Source organism: Ochotona princeps, chromosome 28 (assembly GCF_030435755.1).
Source record: "Ochotona princeps isolate mOchPri1 chromosome 28, mOchPri1.hap1, whole genome shotgun sequence".
NCBI lineage: Eukaryota > Metazoa > Chordata > Mammalia > Lagomorpha > Ochotonidae > Ochotona > Ochotona princeps.
The window spans coordinates 11235749-11262442 of NC_080859.1; the positions used below are offsets into that span (position 1 = coordinate 11235749).

The window sequence follows — 26694 nt, forward strand, 5'->3', positions numbered from 1 at the left end:
GAATACAGCTGAATTTGTTAAATGTGTACATAACTCCATTGTAGAGGTAAAAGTCAGCGATGAATTAGTGGGTAAAAAATGGTTTGTTCACTGTCTTAGGGATCTGAATTTTGCTGAAAGCTAACAGTTGACCTTTTTATATAAATACTTACAAACATTCTTTGTTCTGTAAGGAAATCCCTCTCCAAGATTTCTAACCAAATCCTTTATCAGTTCTCAGCATTTGGTATACAGGCCCATGTTTGTAATTAACTTCCTCGTATTGCAGTGCTCCAAGCCAAAAACACAAGGAGCATCACAGTTCCCAGAGCCCTCCATGTCCATGATGAGGTATGCTCCTTCCTGTCTTTCCAGTTTATGTGATTTTTCATACTATTCAACTTCACATTAAGGTCACTATTAGCTGCTTTTTAATAATGTATTTCTATTTTAGAAATGTGGTCAAAAGCCAATAAAACCAACATTTCTTGAGTATCTAGAATATTCCTGGCTCTCAGAGTATCATTTTGTAAAAACCATCTTTCCTAAACTCAAAGCAATAGATACTTCCAGTTACTGTGCTATAGATGAAAAGTCTATAATTCAATTTTGTATTATGCCCAAGATTTTTAAAATTGTGGCTACCAAGTGGTGGGACAGAACCAATGGCAGTTTCATTAAAGACAGAAAATGATTATAATAGAAAGTTAATGAAATTTTATCATTCTGCCAACTTCCTAAATCTAAAATTTTGTTCCAGCATCCTGAAGATAAACCAGGTGTGAAAATCAGAGGTTAAATGCACTGGGTGTGACGCTTCCTGGACATTAACTCATTTACATAACTCTACAGCTGGGGCCCTAGTTTTCACATCTTCCAAAGAGTGAAAAGAAGGCAAAGGAGGTAAAATATTTTTGCGTGAGATCACAGAATGGTACAATGGTGCAGCCAGGCACCAACACCTCAAGCCCATGAGACTCCAAAATATTTCTCACTCTGACAAGGAAAGCACTTTAACCATCAAGTTAAATCCATTTTCATCACTTGGCAAGTTTAGGAAAATGACAAAATCATGTAGTAAAGTGCACTAATAATTTGTAATGAACTAATTATTAAAATTATTTAACAATTGCAAAAATTATTCAAATATTTTTCCAATTACATAACAGGTACCTTACCTATGTATTTGCACAAGACAACCTGTGCTGCTGGGATAGCATTCATCTGGAGAATGTTGTACTGGTACAACTCCGTCTCTCGGTTGCTCTTATCTTGCAGTGTTGTGCACACCCAGTATGCATAACCTATGGCTCCCTCCGTCTTCATACGCCAAAGTTACAAAATGGACACAGGGTAAGAATTATGCCAATCAAAACTCAGAAGGAATGTATTTCAATACATTAAATATCACATCTTGGTCTTCTTAAAGACAATTTTAACTGCCTTAAAATGAAAGATCACTATGAGAAAACACAGATAAGAATACAGTAGAAGAATCAAATGGGATAAGCAAAGGGCAGAAAACAGAGCCCTACTAGATGGGCTCCCCCTTCTCAGCACCATTCCTTTGTAGGTCAAACCAAAGAATCCTAAAGTATTTTCACAAAAACTCTACAGTGTCACCTGAGTGTGACTTTGAGCTCAAGTCTATTTTTACTCCTAGTTTCAGCTTCTATTCTATGTGACTGTTAATGTAACTTGAATCTCAATGTCATTTCTCCAGTTTCATGAGATGATAGAGAGATGAAACCAGAAATTCTCTTTTTTTTTTAGTAAAACAAAATTTATTTGTAAAACAGGACCTGTTATATAAAATTGCACACAATCAAGTCATACAAAAATACAAAATTTCTTTCTGATTACAGTTCTAGTTGCAAATGATAATTAGAAAGCATTCCTGGTGGCTTTAAAAAGGTGGTTTGTCTGCTGTTGATGTTATATTGGGACTCTTAATTGACTGGGATGATATTCTACCAGCTCTTACTTCGGACCAGAAATGGTCTCCCCAAGAAACTGTTCAACCCATCTGGACAACAAGTAGCTGGACTCTATGCTTGGTATACGTATGCAAGGAAAGAATCTTGATTGAATTTGAACTGTAATACTACATCAAGGTGGAGGAATCCACCAAGGGGGAGGGGCGTGAGGGGGGATTCCCAGAGCCTATGAAACTGTCACATAATGCAAAATAATTAGTAATAATAAAAAAAAAAGGTGGTTTGTTTCTAAGCCAGAATGAAGAGCAGAGACTACTGATGTCATTCAAATCCTGTACTCCCATCTACCCATGTCCTTAACAAGGATAATATTGGATTAGCCAATGAGTCAAGAAGAATGTTTGGCTTCCTTACGTGCATACTGAGCTCTGTGGTGTGCCTGAAGAGATCCATGGTATCATAACTTCCAACTGCCTCTGCAATAAGAGCCTGCAAAAGGCCAGAGTGGTTCTTAGTATATGTAATCAAAGAGAAGAACCAAAAGTTTATTGATTTGCCTAAAAGCAAAGTTAAATTTTACTAATACTAACATTTTAATCAAATTTACCAATTATTGCCTGAAATAAATCATTTTTAACAAAACATCTTTAAGAGATAATCTGTATGTATCTAAAATAACTGCTCCAAGTGAGGTTCCTGGACCAGCCTTGGCCTCATCCTCTGGAAGCAGTTAGAATTGTATCCTTTGGACTGTTTTTACAAAGTAACACACATGTTGACACAGTAATAGCTTTGAGGGAGCTTGCTTTACCAATGAACTAGAATTAGACTCTGGGGTCAAATGCATCATAAAGGATACCAAACTCAGATAAACAACCTTCTAATAGGATTGACGCCCCTAATATTCTCTAATCAAAACAGCTGTTTAATAATTCATGATAATTTTTCAACTAAACAAGTCAAGGGAAGCCACTTAGTTCAGTTCCCTTCTCTTTGAGGTGAGAAAACTAAAACTCAAAGAAATGGTATGTTAAGGTCAGAGAAAAAAAAGTCAGTGACAGACTGAACCCAGTTACTAAGGATACTGATTCCTAAGTGGCAGTACAAAACTCAGCTTGGAGGAGAGAAGACTCATGAACAATGACCAAACAAGATTTTCACAGAAAGGAAGAAAGCATGATAATCAAAATGGTTATGTATAAATGTGCAGCTCCTCAATAATCATGAGTTAATACAGCTCTGAGTTTATTTTTTAGGCAAAGTATTTAGACTGATGGGATGCAAAGCTGTTCAAGCCCAATGTCTTATGATTAGACTGATGGGGTTCAAAGTCATTCAAGGCAAAGCTTAATAACTGTAGGCTGTATGACCTTGGATGTATTCATTACCTTATCTGAGCTTCAAGTCCCACATCTATGAAGAGTATAACAACCAAATCTGGAAAGACTGACGGCAATAATGTACATGAAGAGCTAAGCACAGGGAATGGTAGAGTATGTCCTCAAATGTTACTTGCCCTCATTATCACATGTGCTAATGTTTTGTTTTTGTCAATTTCTATTAATGGGCTATTCATACCAACAGGTTCATTAGTAATATATTGTATCTTACTTGTCCAATCCAGCATATTAAGTAAGATGGATCAAGGGACTGAGCCATTTTGAAAGCTTCATGAGCTTGCTAATGGAAAAAAAGGTAAGAAAAACATCATGTCAACTTATTAATCACTACTAAATCACTTCTGCTTAAAAAGCACAAAATAAAAGAATAACAAAAGTCAAGCCTATCATCATAAGCACATATGAACCTGGCCCTTCACACACATGCAGTGATGCAGCGACACAGTCCTGGAGTACTCCTGGTGCCAGTGACTTCTCCGATAGCTTAGGCAGTTCTGACCCCCAGCAAGGGGGCTATAAACAGATCTGTGCACCATTGGAAAGCAAACACATGAATGTCTGCTAGCTATAATTTGAAGAAATCACAAGGTGGTCTCTCTTTATGACTGCAGAATGGGAACCCCAAAACAGTCTGAGACATGAACTTGCTCATGAAGAAACAGCAACCAATAACAAACATCTGCACTAAACAGCCACAAAGCTGGGAAGACACTTCACTAAGATGTGCTTTTTTTTCCTGCCAGAAAAAATAACTCATTACATATTGCTTTATATTGCTTTTTCAATCATGTATGTATGGTGGAAATACTCATTTTTTTCTGTAAAAATTTAAATTCATGGGCAACAGCTGAGCCATGCTATAATAAAGCACACTCATACCTCATTAATTATGGCAACATTTTCATGTGAAATGTTTTAAAATACATTCACATAAAATTTTATATTTTCAATATTCTAACACCAGCGTGCTTTGAGATGAGTTCATGGATTGCTGAGAATATTATGACTATTTTAAAAGAATGAGATTCTGGCCCGGCATGGTAGCCTAGTGGGTTAAGTTCTCACCTTGCATGAACCAGGATCCCATATGGGTGCCAGTTCTAATCTCAGCAGCCCCACTTCCCTTCCAGCTCCCTGCCTGTGGCCTAGGAAAGCAGTGGAGGACGGCCCAAGGCCCTGGGACCCTGCACCCACATGGGAAACCCAAAAGAAGCTCCTGGCTTCTGGCTTCAGGTTGGCTCAACTTCAGCTGTTGCAGTCACCTGGGGAGTGAACCAGCAGACAGAAGATCTTTCTCTCTGTCTCTCCTTCTCTCTGTAGACCTGGCTTTCCAATAAAATTTTAAAAATTAAAAAAAAAAAAAAAAGAATGAGATTCAATGCACTGGCTGAAACACAGAAAGTACAGATGTGGCTTTCTCAGCAGATCTGCAGAAACACTCCAAAAAAGGCTTATAAACACACTTCAGAGTGTGAGCATTCAGCACAGAGGTCAAGATCTACATCTCCCACCATCAGAGCGCCTGGGTTCAATTCCTGGCTCTATCCTCTGACTCTAGGTTCCCACCAAAGCAGACCTAGGAAGGCAGGAGTTCAAATGACTGTGTCTCTGCACACCAACTTGGGAGCCTTGGGTTATATTCATAACACCTGGTCCATCCCCGGCCCCGTCCCAGCCACTGCAGGCACTGGAGGAGTGAACCAGATGGAAGTACTGTCACCCTCTCAAAAACAGACAGGTAGATGAAATTAAAAGGTTACCAGTTCTGTTCCAGTTCTCTAATGTATACCTGCTCAAATGTGACAGACTACACTGCTATTTAAAGGGATAAATATCCACTAAAGCCAGATCTAAATCATTCAAACATAAGTTAAAATTGAGCTCTTAGAAGGGAATAGCTATCTTCATTGTCTTCATCTATCCATTTCCAACAATCTACATAAGGAATTATTTTGTGTACAGATATTAAGAAAAACCCACCAAACAAGGTCACAATAAAATTGCTTTCATTTTAATATAAAAATTAATATAACTGTAAAACTGGAAGTTCCATGAGTGTCAAGAAAAATAACTCTTACATGTTCATTATTCATAATAACTAAATTAAATTCATTCATTAACAGACTGGAAAGGATCCTAGTTAGATAAACAGGTTCTAGACAAACAGTATACTGCCATTCAGATGCTATCATTCGGCGTTGTACTTAACATGACAACATAGACACTCCATTTACCTCAATGTGCTCGTTTGCCAGGTACAACACTCCCAAGTTGGTCCATGCAACAGCATTCTGGAAAACAACACATGCACATAGATACACACATGTCCTGTTTTCCTGGAAGTCTTAAAACATTAGTAACGCTAAATTCTAAGCTCTACTTCCACAGAGAACACTCACGATTTGTTCTGACTGGATTGATTTGATGAAGCAATGCTGAGCAAGGGCATAATTTCCAATACCTGAAAAATAATAGAATTGGAAGACACTGAAATGTGTTACCTGAAACATGTACTCTTCTAAAAATATTGGAGTAAGTTGTACTCAGTTCTCACCACTGTAACAGGCCACCACACCGAGAGCATTCCAGTACACGTGATTACTACTGTCGAGTCTCACCGCCTTCTTCAGACACTGCAAAGAAATGAAACCACATTGATTTTTGTTTATGGAGTGCTTGCATTTAGATCAAGATAAATGTGGTTTTAGGGGGAAAAAGCATAAGCATTCATTTCATCAAAAATATTTTTCAGAAAAGTATTTGGTTTTTTAAATTTATAAAGATAATTTCTGGAAATCATACATGTAGAGATTTCTCCAGCAACTCTTGAAGATCACTTTCATTGCTGCCTGTTTCTGCAAGGTGCTGTACTTGGCGATAGTAATTGATCCCAAGATCACACCATGTATTAGAAGTAGACATTAGCTTCAGTGCACGACCATAACACCTATGCAAATATAAATGTGAATGTCACATTTCTTTTTAATGTCCTAACTCAATTTGCATGTCATTAACTGCTCGTTTTCATACACTACCTTCCTCCCAGATGCAGGAGCTCACTTTTCTTTAGTGCTTGCTTTCCTTCCTTCTGACCTAGTAGCACTCCCAAGACACGGACGTTCACTTTGGATGGGGAGACAGCATGCAGGCAGGTGCAGGCATCACCGATCAGCTTCCAAAGGCAGGACACATCAGCTCGGTGCTGCAGGGCCCTACAAGAAGGAACAGGGTGGATCTCACAACTTATGTCCATTCAAGATAAAGTTCATTTCTCTCCTCACTACTTACAAAGGAATCAGAATAATTGTAGGTTTAACCCAAATGAAGACCTATTTCCTCAGTAAGGCACTCTGAAAGTTTCATACTAACCTTCTCCTACCTTCCCTGCTATCAACACCCTAACAGGAAACTAAGACAACAGGAAGGGAGAAGAGGGAAATTGGCTATCTTAACCTGAGTTCCAGAAATTTTGCAGATCTGGAGTGGTACTTTTCAACATTTTTGTTAGAATCAGTAGAAACCAAATAAATCAACAAATTACTCAGCATAATTAATAAATAAAAACTTTTTAATTTTTTAAACTATGTTATTTTTGTTTAAGCAACAACTATTACAACAAACTTGATAACTCCTATTTAACTGAATATGATAAACTCTGTATTTTGCTTTTAGACCTTCCCTTAAACAGATCAGTAAATGTATCAAACATATTTGATGAGCTACATGTTTTTAGCACTCTAAACACGAAAGTATGAAGACACATTTACAGAGGGAATAGCTGAGTGAACATAAATGCTCCAAAACAAATAGCTTTAATTAATTAATATAGAGGACACTTAGAATCAGAAAAATCTCAGCTATTCTTTACTATTTTTTGCTTCTTAAGATTTTATAAATAAAACACAACAATTTCATCTAAGCCAGTCACAAATGGCTATGTTACTGGCAGATGAACAAGCAGATGGAACATTTTTCATAGTCTCTTTCATTCCAGGAATATTGCCAAAAATCATCTTGCAATGTCTTCCTGAGAAGCAATGTTAATTACTACACTCGTGACTGAAAGTCCACGGTGAAGAATCAGGAAGAAGTACAATACTATTTGGAGCTCCTTTGCCGAAATAACAAAAAGTTCACTGTGTAAAGAAGAAATGAAAAAAAAAAAAAGGATAATTTAAATAAGCCTACTTTATTTAAGTTTAGTGTAACATTAAATTATGGAGGGAGACCCTTTTTGTAGTGGTAGAGACACCACTCAGGAATCCTTTATCTCTTCTGGCTGTAATGCCTGGCTCTGCTTCTGATTCCAGCTTCCTGTTAACACACATCTAGCAATGATGACCCAAATACTTGGGTCCTTGCTACTCACGTGGAACACTCAAATGGGTTTCTGAGCCCTCGGTTTCAGACTGGTAGTTAGGGAGTAAACTAGCACATCAAAGATCTCTCCCTCTGTCTTGAGTTTCAAATAAGAATATAAACACAGAAACAACAACAGCAAAAATTGTGGGGTAAAATAACTTGTCTGTGCTTATATAAAAATTCTGATAGTATGAATTCCTTTTAACTTTAAAGCTAAATATAAACTAAGGAACAAAATTTAAAAAAATATGATACAGCAAGTTCTAATTGGTCAGAAGTGCTTATAAACTTCAAAATAAAATTTCCTAGGCTCAGCAACATGGGACTGACACCACAGGTTCCCATTTACTTTTAAATATCAGTTCAAACAAAACATGCCCCTTCACAATAACTTCCCCTGTGGAAAGAATCATATGAGATCTGAAAGTCAGGAATTAAAATGAGATTTAAAAAAAGTTAAGTTTTTAACCATTCCATATCTTATTAAGAAGAAAAGCTATTCTGGAGCAATCAAATTAAATAGGATGCAGAAAATGAGGACAACACATTTGTAGTATATAAACTAAAATTGAACTGTGACTGGGGGGTCACAGAAAGTGGTTAAGAAATCGCATTTATTTTTAACATGTTGACTGCTCAATACCATGTCAATTAATTCCATAACGATGTTAATTGTTGCAGATGGTATATTAGTGCTTTTATTTGACCGGGAAGATACTCTGCTGACTCTGCCCTCAGACCAGAGAGGGTCTACCCAATAAGTAGTTGGACTTGTCTGGATTATGGGATGTTGGGCTCTATGCTTGGCAAATACTTGCAGGGAGGGAATTTCAACTGAACTTGAACTATGGTTATGCAGCGGGGTGGAGGAACCCACCATGGGGGGAGGGTGGGGGGGAGAATCCCAGAGTCTATGTAATTACAACACAATGTAATTAATGAATAAATTTAATAAAAAAAAAAAAAAGAAAGAAAATGAGGACAACAGAAGAAAGGAAGAGAAGAACAAGAAAGATATTTCCAGGCCAAAAAATCCAAGTATTCTGTGTAACCTTGGCGCATTTTTCAAATAATTTAGTATAAATAAAATGTCTGTAATAATTAATGAATATATGTATATATGTATCAAATCTACTCACAATCTTCTGACTTCTTTCTTATTAGACACAGCACTCTCTCCTACACAATCTCTCTCCAGACACACTCAAGACCGCTCACGTCCCCTACTCTTGAGATTCACCAGTAAACCACATACAGGCCCTGACGACTAAATGGAAAGCACACTGTGTAGCTGCAGTCCAGGTTCTTAATCCATCCCATTTCGGGGCCTCCTGGAAGGCAACACTAACATGCATTTTCACACTACTGCTCCCCAACAGCCCGCTTCTTCCTGCTCTTCCTGGACACCCAGCACACCAGCCACTGCAAGAGCACAGGTGGAGAATGAACACAACAAGGATGTTACATTACTTGGCTAGTTCTTCTGGCCTGACCTTCTAAACAGCCACATGTTCACCAGAATAGTCATAAGGTAACTTTCTAAATGTAGCTTATTGAAATAAGATAATAAACACAGAAAGAATAACACTTACCAAGTGAAATATTCCAGTGCTTTTTCTATGTGGTCCACAGCTTTTCCATCAAGAAAATCCACGAGAGCTGCTCTGGCCATCAGGAGATGGCATTCGCCCAAACCTACAAACAGGTCAGTTTGCAGTTGCCATTAAAACATATAAAACAAATACTTAAAATTTATTTCACATAAATCTACTGATGTTATTTTAAAGGGATCTCTGAGGAAAAAAATCCTAACAGTAATTAATTTTTTTTTTAAGTATGATCTTCCATGCACCTTGTAAGTAATTGAAATGTCAGGGTTCTTTTGGAGTAAACACGGACTGAAAGTTATAAAAAGCTGTTTACTTTCTAAAACCTCATTTCTGAAAATGGAAATATTACCTAAATGTTACTCTTTATCATATTACTATTTATGAAATTGCTGTGAAGCAAAATTTGATCTTTTTAATTAAAATCTGCATAGCAAATTGTAAGAATTAAATGAAATCAAATGCAAATACCTAGTAAACATTTCATAAGTTAGAGTTCTCTTGTTCTTGAGGAAAGACCTATATAATATATAGTCAGACATAGTCATAAACAATGTAGCTACATATGGTTGGTGATATTTTACTTTATATCACTAAAAAGAATTCATTAAGAAGGAATCTAGATATCTCTAGGAGGAACTGAAATCAACTTACATAACTAGAAAATAATGCAAGCTGCTTATAGATTTAAAAAATTTAATATGCATACAATACTTCAGTATGCATCAATATTTTAAGTGTTATTCCATATCTTACAATAGTTAGAAAATAATGAAGATATTCTAGCAATTTAGTGAATTATCAATGTAAGATGAAGGAAAACTTTTAGATTCATAGCGATCATATTATTTGTCTACTACTTTTCATTAACTTATGGATTTGATCTTTTATATTCAAATCTCCATAAGCTATACTATAAAAGGTTCAGACTGGATGCTTGCTATTAACTAAAGAAATCTGTTTCACATTATTCAACACATTTAGGTAGGAAACTGACTCAGGCAATTTACAGCTCAATTTTACAAAAGTCAAAGAAGCTATTAACATCAAATTACCTTTCAAAGCAGGCACATAATCTTCTTTCCTTTTAATGATCAGCTGGTATTGAGCTATAGCCTCCTTGTATCTGCCTAGGATTTGTTGTATTGCTGCAACCTTAAACACACTGTATACGGATTCTGGGTTCAGCTCACTGGCTTTTGTGAAGGATTTCAAGGCCGTCGTATAGCTCCCTCTGCTTAAGTATGCTTCTCCTAATGACTCCCAACAATTAAAGTCCTTTGGGTCTGCCCTTAATGCTGCCTGTAAACTAAAAAGTTTGAGAAACAGTAAGAGATCTGGAAAAAACAGAACCATGTTTCACAACTGATACTTCTACATAAATCATTTAACTGAATCACACAGATTCATGGCTACTTCTACTTATTGAAGCGTTACAAAAAATGGGTGTACCTTTTCCTCTTATGAAGAAAAAATTTTTAATACTAAGACATGTTATAACAACTTCAGGATAAATTAGAACAAAATACTCATTTGGAAAAGTGATGAACAGAGTTTTTCTCCCTTGATTATCCAGAACTCCAGTTTTCCTTTGTGTTGACATAGGTATGTGTCCACATACCTACCTATGCTGCTTCACTGGTTTACAAAGCTCCACTCCTTCTACCAAACAAAAGCATCACAGCTCAAATACAGCAATGACAGGTATCAGGGGCAGTGCTGTGGTGCAGTGCCAGCTGAGCTGCTACTTTCTGACACGAGCACCCTGTGCTGGAATGCCAATTGGATTCCTGGCTGCTGTCCTTCAGATCCAGCTTTCTGCTATTGTGCCTAGGGAAGCAGGAGATGACGACCCAAGAATCTGGTTCCCTGCCTCCCAAGTGAGACACCAGGATGGAGTTCTAGGCTACTGGCTTTAGCTGGCCCAACCTTGGTTGTTGTAGCCATTTATGGAGTGAAATAGCAGATAGAAGATCTCTCTCTTTCTCTCTCTGCCTTTCCCTGTCATTTTCAAATAGATAAACTTCTCTTTTAAAAGATGTATTTATTTTTATTGGAAAGACAGATTTTACAGAAAGAGGAAGATACAGAAAGATCTTCCATCCATGGGTTTACTCCCCAAGTGGCTGCAATGGCCAGAGCTGAGCCAATCCAAAACCAGGAGGGAGCCAGGAGCTTCTTCTGGTCTCCCACACAGGTGCTGGGTCCCAAGACCTTGGGCCATCCTCTACTGCTTTCCCAGGCCACAAGCAGGAAGCTAGTTGGGAAGTGGAGCAGCCAACACATAAACCAGCACCTATAGGGATCCTGGTGCATGCAAGGCAAGGAAGCACTTGATCACTAAGCCATTGTGCTGGATCTTAAATAAATAAAACTTTTTAAAACAATGTCTTTAAAAAAAACAAGAGTAACAGGTATCCTAAATTTCTGATGAAATTCCACTTTCAAAAAAATTTTCCAAATGTCTATATTCCAGATAGTAACATGTATCAGAAGTAACACTACCTTGAAATATATTTTATTTACACTTAAATACACAGTCCAAACTAAATGACCACAATTATTCATACACGAGCTCCTCAAAATGCCCTTCAAGCTGCCAAACATTTTCCTTGCCAAAAAGAATGCATGTCAGTGATATGAAGACACATGCCTCAGCTTTTTATCTTTGCTTAATTTTCTACCAAGAGGGGCCAGTACCGTGGCATAGCAAGCTAAGCCTCCACCTGTAGGGCAAGCATCGATATGGGTGCCAGTTCAAGTCCTAGCAGCTCCACTTCCAATACAGCTCCCTGCTAATAGCCTGGGAATGTGGAGGAGGATGGACCAAGTCCTTGGGCCACTGCACCCATGTGGGAGGTCTGCAAGGAGTTCCTGGTTTCTGGCTCTGGACTGGCCCAGGCCCAGCCGTTATGGCCTTTTGAAGAATGAACCAGTGTATGGAAGATCTCTCTCTCTCCTCTCCCTCTCTCTTTGTAACTTGCCTTTGAAAGAAAAAAGAATCTTTAGAAATAATTTTCTACTGAGAACGTGCTATGGGAACTAACAAGGCTTCAGTTCAAAAAGTCTTCCCTCAACTGTCTATCTCCTCAACAACAGGACATGTTTTAATCCATCTGTACAATTCCACTGCTTTTTGTAATTCCAGACAATAAGCTCTATTCAACCACAAATAAATTTTGCTTTTCTTCTTCTGTTATAGCCTGTTAAGAGAAACTTTTATAGCTCATTTTGAGTATAAATGAAATCTAATTTATTCCACCATTACACTGTCAAGAAGAGTTTAAATATAATACGTTGCCTTACTCAGCCACTGCTTGAGAATGTTGACCCGCTCTCAAATAGTACAGTCCACGCCTAAGCCAGGCCCACTTCGCTGTTCCAGCACCTGCTTTCTGAGTTACTGCTGTTAGGATAGCTAGGGCCGTTTCCTGAGAACAGCAAAACACTAATGTTACAGACACTGAAGGTCATAAAAATCCAGAACATTAAGTACCCAAGCACAGCTTCATTTCCCACTTCTGATGTTTTTAAACCTCAACTTGTAAACATCAATCCATAGTTTCAGTATTAAATGACGAGTAATTTATTATCTATAATAAAAAAGAAAATTGACTCCAAAAAGAGTGGTAAAAAACAAAATTCTTATTGTGACTACAAAGAAAAGTGAAAACTAATGGTAATGCCAACAACTGTTCATACAAAGGACCTTTCTAATCTTTAAGGATAAAAGACAAAAAGGCAAATGTGGTTACCATGTCTTCAAGCTCCACACTCAGGTCAACTGCAGCAGCTCCCGCTTCACTATCCGCTTTGTCTAATTCAAAAGCTTTCCTGTAACATCCGCGGGCTCTGTTTTTATCTCCAACCACGTCTCGGTAATAATGACCCAAATAGCAGAAAGCCTTGCCCATGTATGTATCCAGTTTTGCGGCCTTAGAAATAAGTATTGATAACAAAATGTTGAGAATTCATCTGAATGAGTAATAAAGCCAGTGTCAAAATGACAAACATCACATATTTTCTCTTTCTGTGGAAATTAGCATAGGATATAAAAATTGTATGGAAGTCATATCACTCCGTGTACAGTTGTCAAGACTGCTTCATCGACTCAACTGCATAAAAGACAATTTATATACTTCCCCCCATGTTATGATAATTGTCATGAATTTTTCACTTGGTAAAATTAATAACTTTTTCAAAAAAGATAAAGTGCACAAATGATAGATTAAAAAAATACAGAATATAGACCAAAAGGGACAATTTTATTAAACATATAGAAATTTGCCAAAACATTCTGATATAAAAGACATGAAATCTAATCTGGCCCTCATTGCTTAAGCACACTATGAAAATATTATTTCTTTTGTATGGGAAATATGACTAGAACTATTAATAAATTAACCCACTCATATGAATTCAGATAAGAATGTAAGACATGTAGATGTTTAACATCTAAAAAGCATTTAAACATCTAAACTCATGTGCCAACAAAAGTGCAGCATAAATCACCTTTAAAAAACAATTTCTAAAGATAAATGTTTCATTTCCTAACATATATAATTTTAAAAATCAACTTTCACATTTAATTTCATCATTAAAATCTCCACAATTTTCTCATTAAACCTTTTATGTGTCAACTGAAACACAAAAACAGTTTAGTGAAGTCACTTCAAGTACCTAACTTAAATGATCATGATGTATGATTTTATGGTTAATCCATTTCAACTAAAAACTGAAGAAGGGCATTTGTCTTACCTTTAGAAAGTAGGTAAGAGCCTTTGCTTTATCTTTTCTTGTTTCTTCACTCATGAACCAATATGTTAGCCCAAGTTGGTAATGATATTCAGCAACATCAGCAGCCTTCTCCACTGCTGCCTGAAAACTAAGTCACCAAAGGAGAGCAAAGGGAATGTATTTTTAACATAATATAAAATAGGGGCCGTGGCATACGATGCCATCCACAGCTGACGGTTGGTGGCAGGGCATGGGCTGTGAACCACGGGCCATGGGGAGGGTAGGCAGACCCACTGTGTGGCTGCAGGGAGTAGAAGCCACAGGATGGAGGTGCAGCTCTTCGATCCTCAAGAGGTGTAGACATGGCCAAGTCCAAGAACCACACCACACACAACCAGTCTCGAAAGTGGCACAGGAATGGCATCAAGAAGCCCTGATTACAAAGATACGAGTCTCTTACAGGGGTGGACACAAGAAGGGCCTGAAGAAGGTGCAGGCCAACAATGCCAAGGCCATGAGTGCCCAGGCTGAAGCCATCAAGACCATGGTCAAAGCCAAGTAAATGAAGCCCACCATCCTCAAGGAAGTCAGCCAAAAGCTTGATTGATTTGCCCATATCACCCACCCCAAGCTCGGGGAGTTTGCTCATGCCTGCATGGCCAATGCTGTCAGGCTGGCCTGGGCAAAGGCCAAGACCAAGCCTCAGACCAAGGGCAAGGCCAAGGCCCAGATCCAGCCCAAAGCCACAGCCCAGGCTGCACCTGCAGCACCTGCTCCAGCTCAGCCTGCTCCTAAAGGTGCTCTGCCCCTCATGAAGGCTCAGTAGTGACAGCCTCTGAGAGCCACTGCAGAAACAGAAGAACTGGTATGACCCTTGGGCTGCTAGTCTCCTGTGCTGTTTGTACAAATAAACATGAGACAGGACAAAAAGTAATATAAAATACACAAACTCATATGTAAATGGTTTTCATAAATTATCTCATATTGTGTGTATATGTGTGCATATGCATGTGTCGATAATGTATAAAACTTAGACTGTGAATTGAAACAAAATTTCAGGGTCAAGGATATCAAACTAGAAATAAACCATTCCTTTTGGATTTAGATAAGGAGAAAAAAATGTTTTTGAAGAAGATCTTTAAAAAGCACACTGGTATTTTAGTACTACCATGTGCAAAATGTTCACAGCATAAAATAAACAATGCCCTTGTTTACTGAACACAATGATCAGCTAATTTGATTCAAAATCTGAGAATTTTTATAGCCACATGCTAAGTACATTTTCTAAAAATAGTAAAAATTCAAGCCTACAAAAATCAAATTTGCACCAAGTCAGATCTTCCTAAAGCCCACTCATTTTCAATTTGAGAAGTCTATTAAAGTAAGAGGTGACTGGATCCAAGTGTAGTCTTACCATTTTTCTGCTTGGAGGTAGTCCTTTCTGGTAAAATGAATTAAAGCTTCCAGGGCATGGACTGCAGCTAGGTCAGGATAAGAAGAGAGAAGGTCTTCCATAATCTATAAACCAGACACCTGTTAGTTCCATATCCACACAGACAGGACTTAATTTTTAGAAAATACTCAGTTGGAGTTTAAAAAAAAAAAAAACCAACCTTTGTAGCTTCATCTAATGAGCCTTTGTTCAGATAGGCCAAGCCTTTGAGAACCAGAAGTTCTGGGACATTATTTGCATCGGAAACCTAGAAAACAATCATAAGGAATTGTTCCAGGTTTCCTTCAGTATCCCACAGCAATGCTTGTTCTAATTCAAGAATGATCACAGAGAGCAGGAAACTAAATGATCAAGACACGGAGGTCCAGAACTTCTACCACTATTAACAGTACATTCTTCATAACCTCAATATTGTAGAAAATTTTAAGTACATACAAAAAAAGTAATAAGACTACACTAGAATAATAGACTCACACGTACCCACCATCCAGCTATCACACAATAGAAGGCAATCTTTTTTTTATCTATCCCTCCATCCATTTCATCACCCTCGTCTTTGTGGATTATTTTGAAACACATTCCAATGTTGTCTTTTTTATCCGCGATCATTTCAGTGTCTGTACCTAAAAGCTGAGTTTATTTCTAAATGATATACACATTACCACTATTATACTTAAACAAACCCAACAGTATATACATCTTTAATATCATCAGATTTTCCAGTTGCCTCACAAAATATTTGAAAATGTATCTACTTTAATAAAAACCCTGCTATGGTGCCTACATTTCAATAGACTGATCTACCTTTTTCAATCTCCAATTTATAACTACAGGGTTCCCTGCTACCTCTTTCCACCCTCTCCTCACCCCCCGCCAACCTTGCTTAAAATTTAACTACTGAAAACTGTGGTGCATTTGTCATAATTTCATGGTGTGGATGCTGCTGAATATATTTTTATGGTGTTTACCATGTCCCATGATCACCCATATTTTCTATATGGTAGTAGCTAAATAATCTAGAAATTGATCTCACTTGGTTTTAATGTGTTGGGAAGAAGACTCCCTATGCCCTTGCAGCTGACTGTGTCTAGCAGTCTTTCTTTTTGTGATGGCAGCCACTGATCATCAAGGACCAGATCTATTAAAAATTCAGGAGTTGCAAAATGGTGATTTCCCAATTTTCTTATTCCTTCTTCTCTTTTAGATGGAATACTTGAACAAAAAGAATCATCTCCTCCTCAAATTATCTCTTATCTTAGGGCTACCCTAAAGAGCAGTTCAAATTAGCAAGGCAAAACAAAAGCTTCGATTTTTTTCCAGTTGCATCATCACAGATACACAGGTTTCAACACATTTCACAGATACCACAGCCTTCTCTTCAGGCAGTAAGAATCTTTCTATGGGGCCTGCTCTGTGGCAGTGAGTAAAGCTGCCACCTGTGGCACCTGCATCCCATAGGAGAGCTGGTTTGAGTCCCCAGTTTTCCAATTCCAGTCCAGTCCCCTGCTAATGCACCTGGCAAAGTAGTGGAAGACAGAAGATGAAGTGTAAGGCCCTGATCCCAACTGTGAGACCCAGCTGAAGCTTCTGACCCCTGGCTTTCGACTGGCCCAGTCCAGCAATTGTGGCCATCTGAGACGTGAAGCAATGGATAGAAGATCCCTCTCTCTGTCTCTCCCTTTCTCTCTCTGTAATTCTGCCTTTCAAGTAAAATATAAACTTTAAAGAGAAATCATTGTATGCCAGCTCCTGAGCTCTTCTGACATGTTTACAGCAGCCTTTTCACTTCCTTGCCTTCCAGAAAGCTGTCCCGGACTCCTCTGTAAACTTTCTCTCTCAGACTTGAACTCTTCCAGGTGTCTAAGAAACATTTTCTGTATTTATTTTTGTGAAAAAGTGGTTGGAAAGGTCCCTCTAAAGCATTAATGCATATTAATGGTTGGAAGGCAAGCAGAAATATACCAGAATAATTTTATAGAGAGTAGATATTTATTCTTACAGGATGCTGACAACTATTCTGAAAAAGCACACTGTATTTTATGCTATAATTTTAATTTTAGATCAAAAATATTCTTTACTTCACAAAAATCTTGGAGGTATCACATGACCTGGATAGTTCACCCCTTAATCTGGGGTGGGAACATCTGGCTGTGAAAGACCCTTGAAATCATTTGATCTGGTCCTTCCAGGACAGCCAATGGTGGGATCTGAAACTTAACATACCTAAGGGAGGCTAATTTTGAAGATGATGAGACAAATCATGTTATAAATATCCAATTTCCCATGGCAGAAAAAGTTCCCTATTGCTACCTTACAGGTTCACATACTACAAATTCAGTCCACACTGCAATGATATTGAGAGGTGGTGGATCCTTAAAGAGACAGAGTCTACTGGAAGGTGAGTAGGTCACAGGGTACAACTAACAGAAGGGATTGTGTCTTCTCTGGGCAGTGGGCAAGGTCTCACGGACTGAATTACTTTCCCTGAGAATGGATCGCTGTAAAGTGAGTTCAATTGTTTCAGCTCACAGTCTTGCCTCCTCTCTTACCATGTAATCTTTGTCTCTCTCTTTCCCAATTTCTCTCTCAAGTGCTTCCATCACATGATGCCAAGGGCCATGATTCAATTCAGGCAAGGACTCTCACCAGAAGCCAATGCCATGCTGCTTGAACTGCCCAGTTACCAGAATCCTAAGCCCAATAAACTGTCCTTTATATATTACTTGCATAAGGTAATTTGTTACATCAACACAATCATGCAAGACAGGTATATGTTGTCATAATCGATGACTACAGAAATTTCAATTGTTTGAACCACACACATTAGGAAATCAAATTCATTCTTTAAAAGATAAGTCTTTCTTTGAATGAAAGAAGCAAACAATATACTGTTCTAGGAGATTACAAGTATCCTTAATTATTCTTATCAATCAACCATAAATATTTTCCTGAAGGAAAAGCTTTAAATTTAAAATAAGTAGCAATCAAGCAGCAATAATCTAAGAGGGCTACAAGAAGAAGGAAGAATAAAAACTGAAAAAAAAAAATTGCCTCACATGAAGTCAGTACTTAACCAAGAGGCGAACAACGTCAGAATTCATAAATGTGGAAATGCGTGATCCACACACAGACATGTAGGGTGAATGGTCCACTCAGCTGTTAAGACACCACTTGGGATACACACATTCCATACTGCAGTGCCTGGGTGTGAGCCCTGGCTCAACTCGCCCAGTTCCAGGATCCTGCTAACCCACTAACTAAGAGGCAGCAGGTGGTGGTTCCCAGAGTTGGGTCCCAGCCACTCAGAGGAGATGTGGGTTGAGTTCTGGCCTGGCCCCTGCTCAGGTGATGTGAATAGCTGGGGAGAAAATTAACAGGTGGGAGATCTCTGCATGTCTATCTCTTGGTCTCTGTTTTTCAAATACATAAAATAAGGTACAAACAGAACAAATGCACACTTAAAACGTAAGTAAATGTGTGTGCTGGAGGGCAAGTGGCTATTGCAAAATACAGTCTAAGGGAAAGAAGAGATGCTGAGCCTACCTGGTCCAGCGTGCGAACTGCTTCCTCGGCAGAGTCACAGTCTGCGGCTTGAATCAACGCCTCTGCTTTCAAACGCAGACACAGATTCTTCTGCTGCAGACTGCTCCCAGATGCACCAAGCTTCTCTACATGCTTCAACGCTGACAAAATAAAGTGAAGGCTGAGTGAATGAGGAGAACCAGATCACTTTACTTATTTAAGGATGAAATATAACAAAATGCAGATACAAGAAGCATAAATTTCCAAAAACTGTACATGAAAAATACTTTAAAGCTAAACATGAATGCTTCTCTGAACTCCCTATAGAAAGATTTGGTGTGAAACAGGACATATTAGAATCCAAATACTGTATCTTTGGGGGTGGCTGGTGGCCCAGATTGTTAATCCTCCACCTGTGGCACTGGGATCCCATATGGGCACCAGTTCCAGCCCCAACTGCTCTGCTTCTAATCCAGCTCTCTGCTTATGGCCTGGGAAAGCAGTGGAGGATGGGATCCCGTACCTACATGGGAGACGAGGAGAAACTCCTGGCTCCTAGCTCCTGACCGGCTCAGCTCCAATCATTGTAGCCATTTGGAGAGTGAACCAGTGGATGACAGCCCTCTCTCTGTCTTTCCTTCTCACTCTGTAAAAGCTGCATTTCAAATAAAAATAAATATATTTTAAAAAGTCTGGGGCCCGGCGGCGTGGCCTAGCGGCTAAGGTCCTCGCCTTGAAAGCCACGGGATCCCATATGGGCGCCGGTTCTAATCCCGGCAGCTCCACTTCCCATCCAGCTCCCTGTTTGTGGCCTGGGAAAGCAGTCGAGGACGGCCCAATGCATTGGGACACTGCACCCGCGTGGGAGACCCGGAAGAGGTTCCAGGTTCCCAGCTTCGGATCGGTGCGCATCGGCCCATTGCGGCTCACTTGGTGAGTGAATCATCGGATGGAAGATCTTCCTCTCTGTCTCTCCTCCTCTGTGTATATCTGGCTGTAATAAAATGAATAAATCTTTAAAAAAAAAAAAAGTCTGTATCTTCACATGACATACACTGACTATCTTGAAGCACAATGATTACTTTCCAAAGCTGCTGAAATACAAAGCCAGCCCTTAGCCAAAGCTTCTTAGCAAACACGGCCAATGAAGGACACCGGATTGGGAAAGAGTCTGAACTGGAATGGACCAGAGCAAACTGTGTCTCCATGAGAGAGGCTAGGCTGAGCTGGGGTAGGAACAGCAAAACACTTCTCCTGATTTCTTACCATGACGCCTCACCCCATCACAATGATGCAAGCTCCAAGATGCCTAAGACTTTCCTCTTACCCATCATCGAAGGAAATCTCAGATAGATGAAAAGCTTGGACACAACAGAAACGCCATTGTGAAAAAGCAGAACACCTCCACCTGAGCCTAATGTGTCATAAACCCAATCATGGGAAACCTTGATTACTCAGGCCGCATAAAAAAAATGATACACTAATAGATGTGCATTAGTTTGGACTTTATTGAACCTCCTTAACAAAGTTCAAATTACCCAGGAATGTAAAATACAAAATGCAGGGCCAATACTGTGACACAGCATGCTAAGCCACTGTGTGCAAAAATGGCATCCCTTAAGAACACTGCTTCGCATCCCAGTTCCTCCACTTCCTATCCAGCTCCTTGCTAATGCACCTGGAGAAGCAGCAGGAAACAGTCCATGGACTGGAGCCCCTGTCAGTCACATGGGAGACCCTGACTGACTCCAGCCTCCTGGCTGTGGCCTGACTCAGCCCTGACCAGTGCAGCCATTTGGGGAGTGAACCAACAGATACATGTCTTTCTCTCTCTGTCTCTCCTCACTCTATAACTCTGCCTTTCAAATAAATGAATAAATCGTTTATGAGAACAACAAAAAATACAAAATGCAGCATCTAGGGTATGGAAACTACCATTCTTTGTCTTTTAAATTGAAAATAAACAGGGCTGGTCATGTTCGTATGGAAACCCAGATGTCACAAATACCTTCATTGCATGAAAGAACAGCTTCCTTGGGCTTATGAATTTTGACTTGGGCTTCTGCCAGATGATACCATCCAGTTGTGCAGAGAGGGCTCTCCCTTAATCCTAAAAGGATTAGAAAGAATCATACAAGTCAAGGTTTCTATGACTGCGTATGTGAATGGTCCCACTATCTACTCTCTAAATCAGGCTTCTCCCTCTTCTTCATTTCTCCTGTTGCATCAGCCACAAAGTCACACTAATTCCATGTGGCAAACTTTTTCTGCACATAATTTTCTTCAACTTCAACACCAAGCCACTTCAATTCAGACTTCAAGGATCTATATCCCAGGTCTCTCGAGTGCTTGCATCCCCAATGACTCACTTCACTGTAGCCAGAATATTTTTTAAAATACTATAGGATGTCAGAATTTTCCCCCAAAAAAACTTTTGAAGGATTCATTGTTCCCCCTCTGGATAATGTGCAAGCTTCTTAACAAAGCTTAAAAGGCCTTCTCTGACCGTACTTCCTGCCTGTTTCTGTACTCACACCTCATCTTAAATCTTGATTAACCTGCCACAGTTCTCTGAACAAAATATTTCCTCTTGTTCTAGGCTACTTCACAGAGCCAGCTTTTGGCTTTAAACATCTCTTCCAATAATTCCTTTCAGCCACTTGCCAGGCTGAATGAAACCTGTCATTCATATTTCAACTTGAATTTATCCAGAAATACTGTAACTAATGAGATTAAGTGAAAACCTTCCTAAGGCTTCCTAAAATTATCCCTATTTTTTACAAATAAAAACAAAAACACCAAGACACAAAGTTAAACTTTTCTGAGGTCTTGAGATTAGTCAGTGGCAGAGCTGGAAATCAAACTTAATTAGCTCCCTAATAAACTGACCACAGATAGGCACTTGTTAAAGTGAAAGTCAAAGAAAAATGTCCACCGAACGAATATCAGACACACTGAATGGTGCATGCTGTACACCATACAATTACCTTCTGATAGGTTCTGAATAGCAGCTTCATACTTCTTGTCTTGCAGTGCTTTGACACCTAATCCGATAAGGCCTGGACCACTTTTTGAATCCATTTCTAACAGTCTGCAACAGTATTGCTGTCCCTCCTCAGTAAGACATCCTGGAATTAAAAGAAACCACAACTAGCACAGACATGCAGCTTTCTGGTGCCATAATCTACAGCCTTCAATCTAAGAGCCACTTTATACCTCTGCCAGCACATTTTGATTCAAGCAACTGCAAAACTCCCAGAGATCAGCAAATGCAGACAATGTTAATATTTCAAAAAGAAAAGGATGCCCTTTCATCTTCTTTAATATTCCCTTCAAGTTTAGAAACTCTGAAACAATACCCTACACATAGTACTAAAACATTTTTTGATTCATGGCAACATCATTTTCATACAATCACACAGCTCAAGAACACTCAATGTGATAAATTACCTGACTGAATCAAATGCAAGCAAAGCACTTCCAATGGATACTGCACCGTGGGATAGACGTCTATCATTCCTTCACAGGCCGCCTTCAACCGGGCCGACTCATGAGGACACTTGAAAATATAACAGCAAGATAACTAAACTCCAACAGTTGTAAAGTATATTTTTGAATCTCTCCTGATTAGAAATACAGAAAGGTCAAATGGGAGTTTTTGAAAAACTACTTACTTTGGATAAACAGTGGATGAAATGTTTATAAAGCATTTGGTGATCCTCACTCGGAATCTTCTCTGACAAGTCCAGTGCATTCTCAAATGCAGTTAAAAGCTGAAACAAGAACACAAATAAAGCTACAGCATACTTAAATGACAAAAGTGACAAATGGTTAAATGCACATGACTTCCCTGTGTTGGTAGCCCAGCTCTGTGTGCCAGCATTCCCAACAGTTAAAAGTTAATTCCTACAATTATAATTATTCTTTGTGAAGGAATACAGTATAGTCAATTGAAAAAGACGTTTGTTTTATTTACTTATTTATTTATTTATTTATCTATCTATCTATCTATCTATTTTGGTAGGTGTGCCAGTTTCATTAAAACAGAAATTTCCCTGTTAAAAGTGACAGTGCGAAGTGCTTGAACAAGACATTGGCTTTTGGAAAGTGCCTGAGATGTTAAGGCTTTCTTATTCCAACTGGGGAATGTCTATTCAAACAGGATTGACTTACGACTTCATTTTGGCAGGCTCAAGACATTTTACTTATTTGGGTACGTGTTTGATATTTCGGCAACCCATAATATATTTTTTTAAATACTGAAGCATGGTACCATAACAGAAAAGGGAGAATAGAACACATTGATCAACTTCCCCAGCCAAGTGCTGGCAGTGAAAATCTAAGCAAACAGAGACTCTAAGGTGGACTATGTCAGCCAGTGGATTCTGGAGACTTCTTTGTGCTTGGAGTGGTGAGATCAGCAGCAATTCAGAATATTCAATTTCTTCCATAACCAAACCTATGCACAGATAAGCCACCATTATCATACAACAGAAACTTACTATCACATTTTTAGCCCAATTCTAAACACACTAACCAAAACATAGTAGATTCTCTGTAACTGTTTTCTGAATTACAAAATAAATATGTGAATGAATCAATAGACATACACACAAATGAACTTTCCTCCTATATATAGTCCATACTTACTTAAGTTAAGAAAAAGTCCACTCAATTCAACAAATACACATTGAGTAGCTATTTATCATAAGAAATTAAGTTGATTTTTAAATTTGCAAGAGGGGATAAAAAAGAATGATGGATGTTTTCCAATTATAGCTCCAAACCAATATTTTCTTAATCAGAACAATTCAATGATTGAAAATCCACACGCTAAAAAGGAATGCTTTCTTAATATAAAAAAATCTAATGAACATATTCTAAATTCCAGCTAAAGTTAAGTCTCAAAGTAATTAAACCCTGTGTAAGCATAAGGAAACATATCATGGAAAGTTTTTTAGGAATTCTAATGGCTTTGTGAAAACCAATTTTTACAGTATCTTTTTTTGCTACAATTTTTTCATTGATTGGTGATGGACTCTCAGGACTAGAAGAGAATGAACCTTGAACCCCTTGAGCACCAACTCCACCTCATGCAGACTCTTCATCTAGACTTTAAGAGAAGCTGCAGGCCAGTAATTCTGTCCTTATCAGGAAAAGCTTTATGAATTTAAAACTATGTATTCACAAGATAGCTCATCTGATCTATCGTACTTTGCTATATTATTACATTATGCCTCCATTTTCTAAATTCAGTTACAGGATGGATGTTCATGACATGCTATGAGGAACAATTGAGTCTGTACCAACTGCTGGGTCTCGTTGTTCTGGTCCTGGGTGCTCTCTGCCAGCAGCTGGGTCAGCTTCCGCCACAGCTGATGGAGCTCCTTGTTGTCTGCACCATCTTCCTGCCGTGTCTTGATCAGTCTGTGCCATGTTCGAGCCACCTGCAACACAGGACAATTAAAACGGTGTTTTTTCAATTACTCAGAGTGCCAACTAAACATGTAAAATGTGTAAACAAAAACATTTTTATCAGCTAAAACATAAAAACAGACAAAGCACAGAACTCCATCTATCATGAACTCCACAAACAATGAGCTGACTGGGCATGTCCACAGAGCCCTTAGAACAGAACGGCACAGCAGATACAGGGATGATGGCCACATGCACAATTCTCAAAACCTAGAGCCCCAGCTTGGCAAACACGACACCAAAATGCCTCACCCAACCCTCCGAGGGACGTCACTCAGCTCTGCCCAGTTTCAGAAAAGCTCAGATGTTATGTTACTTTAAATCTGAATTCTAATTTACAACCTTCCCAGCACAGTAATTGTATTATTTTTTTTTTCAACTTTCTAAATACCATACAGTATATTAACTTTAAGAAAAACTTAAAGTGAACAAATTTCATGTTTCACAATACAGATTTATTAGCAGAGTGATCCTCCCCACTCTATTTCCCTCCCATTCTGACTGCACCAGCCTCTGTTCATAACAGCTTTATTTAAACAAATGAGGACCTCAGAAATCTTCAACCAACCTCCAGATGTTTCTTTTCTTGGTGATATAGATCCACAAGTTTCTTACACACATCACACCACTTCTCCTTATTAGCACTTAAAACAAAAACAGTAACAATAAAAAAGATTTGGACTTTATTAACAAAAATAACTGCGTACTCAAAACGCTAAAATAAAAACATCCTAATATTATCAGACACTATTTCAAATTAGAACATAGTCTCTTGCATACTACAGCAAATTTTGCAAAACAAGCTTTTTGTAAAACAAATTTAGAAATACTGTCTTCCATTATTTGACTGAAAATAATATCAAAGTCCCAAAACCAATCATCCTTTTCCAAGTAATGGTATTTTGGTTTTATTCCAGTCACAATCAAGGGATTCCATAACAAAAAGTCAATTGTAATCCTAAGGAAATGTTTAGATTGCTTCTATTTCTGTACAATTTTTAGACAGTTTATTCCAATCCAAGCTTTTTAATCCAAGTCTTTCCCAAACATTCATTACCTTTCATAAAGATCCAGAAGCTTCTGGTAAACCCTGGGTAAGTCATCCTTAGCATTTATGTGATTACTTTTCTCATACAAACTTGCTAATCCCTGAAAAAGGAAGTCATAGTGATTATTCTCCCCAAAATATTTAATGATGTCCCATTTATTTTGCCAAACAATGTGATCATCTCCAAAGAAAACTTGTGATAAAAGAATGTCCTGATTTGCAGATGAAATTATGTACCAGGAATCTGCCTCCAGATAATGGGCGTGGAAAAGATTAAGTCAAAAATACAGATGAAAACTGCTGGCCTCCAGTGGAACCTGAATGACAGGCACAAAAGCACCCATCACACAACTTTTTTTGAGAATACATTTCAAGTGTTTCACAAGAAAAGAAATTCTTCATGAATTTTCTACACTCATAAGCTCTGTTACCTTGTGATACTACCTTAAAAATGTTTTCAGCATTAAGTTTTTAAAAAGAGCTTTATTGGGCTTGGCAGCGTGGCCTAGTGGCTAAGGTCCTTGCCTTGATCCCATATGGCTGCTGGTTCTAATCCCGGCAGCTCCACTTCCTCTCTCTCTCTCCTCCTCTCAGTATATCTGACTTTGTAATAAAAATAAAATAAATCTTTAAAAAAAAAAAAAAAAGAGCTTTATTATGAAATCATAAATGTTATATAAACAGCTGTTTTATTGTATGCACACAATGCAAAATGATCACCATAATCAAGGCAATTAATACATTATTTCTACACAGTTGCCATTTTGTATGTATGCATCTGTGTGTGGTAAGAATTAACTTAAGATCCATTTGACATGACACTACTTTTATGACAAACAACCACAAAAAATCCAAGTCATCTGGACAGTGTCACTTCTACTTCAAAGACCAGCTAGCCTAACCACTTATAAAAGCAGCCACTTCTGTTTCCTGTTACCCAAACCAAGTTCACATTTAGTGAATCTGAGACATATCCACACCTTCCTTTCAAAGTTACCATCGAGATATGCAGAAAAGTAATAAAAAAGGAACAAAATTGGAGAATCCAACTAAAAAGATTAAGAGAAATAAGGAAGAAAAAATTAACTTCTATTCAGATATAGAATTTTAAAATCTTATAGTATTTTAATTTTAGAAAACATTCATTTAATAAACATAAAGATTCCACATTCTA

At 38.3% G+C, this 26694-nt stretch overlaps 1 protein-coding gene across 3 annotated transcripts in view; it reads right to left on the minus strand.

Annotated features, from left to right (window-relative positions):
• Positions 1-26694, minus strand: part of SKIC3 (SKI3 subunit of superkiller complex) — a 70522-nt gene that overhangs the window by 34832 nt on the left and 8996 nt on the right. The window contains exons 6-28 of one of the 3 annotated variants that reach the window (XM_058656421.1): positions 25530-25621; positions 25041-25116; positions 24304-24444; positions 22672-22770; positions 22448-22556; positions 21985-22125; positions 21006-21107; positions 19019-19158; positions 15636-15722; positions 15437-15540; positions 14044-14170; positions 13041-13220; positions 12592-12716; positions 10341-10594; positions 9271-9373; positions 6352-6528; positions 6119-6263; positions 5874-5949; positions 5716-5777; positions 5551-5607; positions 3528-3596; positions 2331-2405; positions 1158-1299 (exon numbers count right to left, since the gene is read on the minus strand). In XM_058656421.1, coding sequence (XP_058512404.1) covers positions 1158-1299; positions 2331-2405; positions 3528-3596; positions 5551-5607; positions 5716-5777; positions 5874-5949; positions 6119-6263; positions 6352-6528; positions 9271-9373; positions 10341-10594; positions 12592-12716; positions 13041-13220; positions 14044-14170; positions 15437-15540; positions 15636-15722; positions 19019-19158; positions 21006-21107; positions 21985-22125; positions 22448-22556; positions 22672-22770; positions 24304-24444; positions 25041-25116; positions 25530-25621 — 2683 coding nt within the window. Of the gene's footprint in view, positions 1-1157; positions 1300-2330; positions 2406-3527; positions 3597-5550; positions 5608-5715; positions 5778-5870; positions 5950-6118; positions 6264-6351; positions 6529-9270; positions 9374-10340; positions 10595-12591; positions 12717-13040; positions 13221-14043; positions 14171-15436; positions 15541-15635; positions 15723-19018; positions 19159-21005; positions 21108-21984; positions 22126-22447; positions 22557-22671; positions 22771-24303; positions 24445-25040; positions 25117-25529; positions 25622-26694 lie in introns of all 3 variants that reach the window. The other 2 variants (XM_004586197.4, XM_058656422.1) reach the window with 2 other exon arrangements.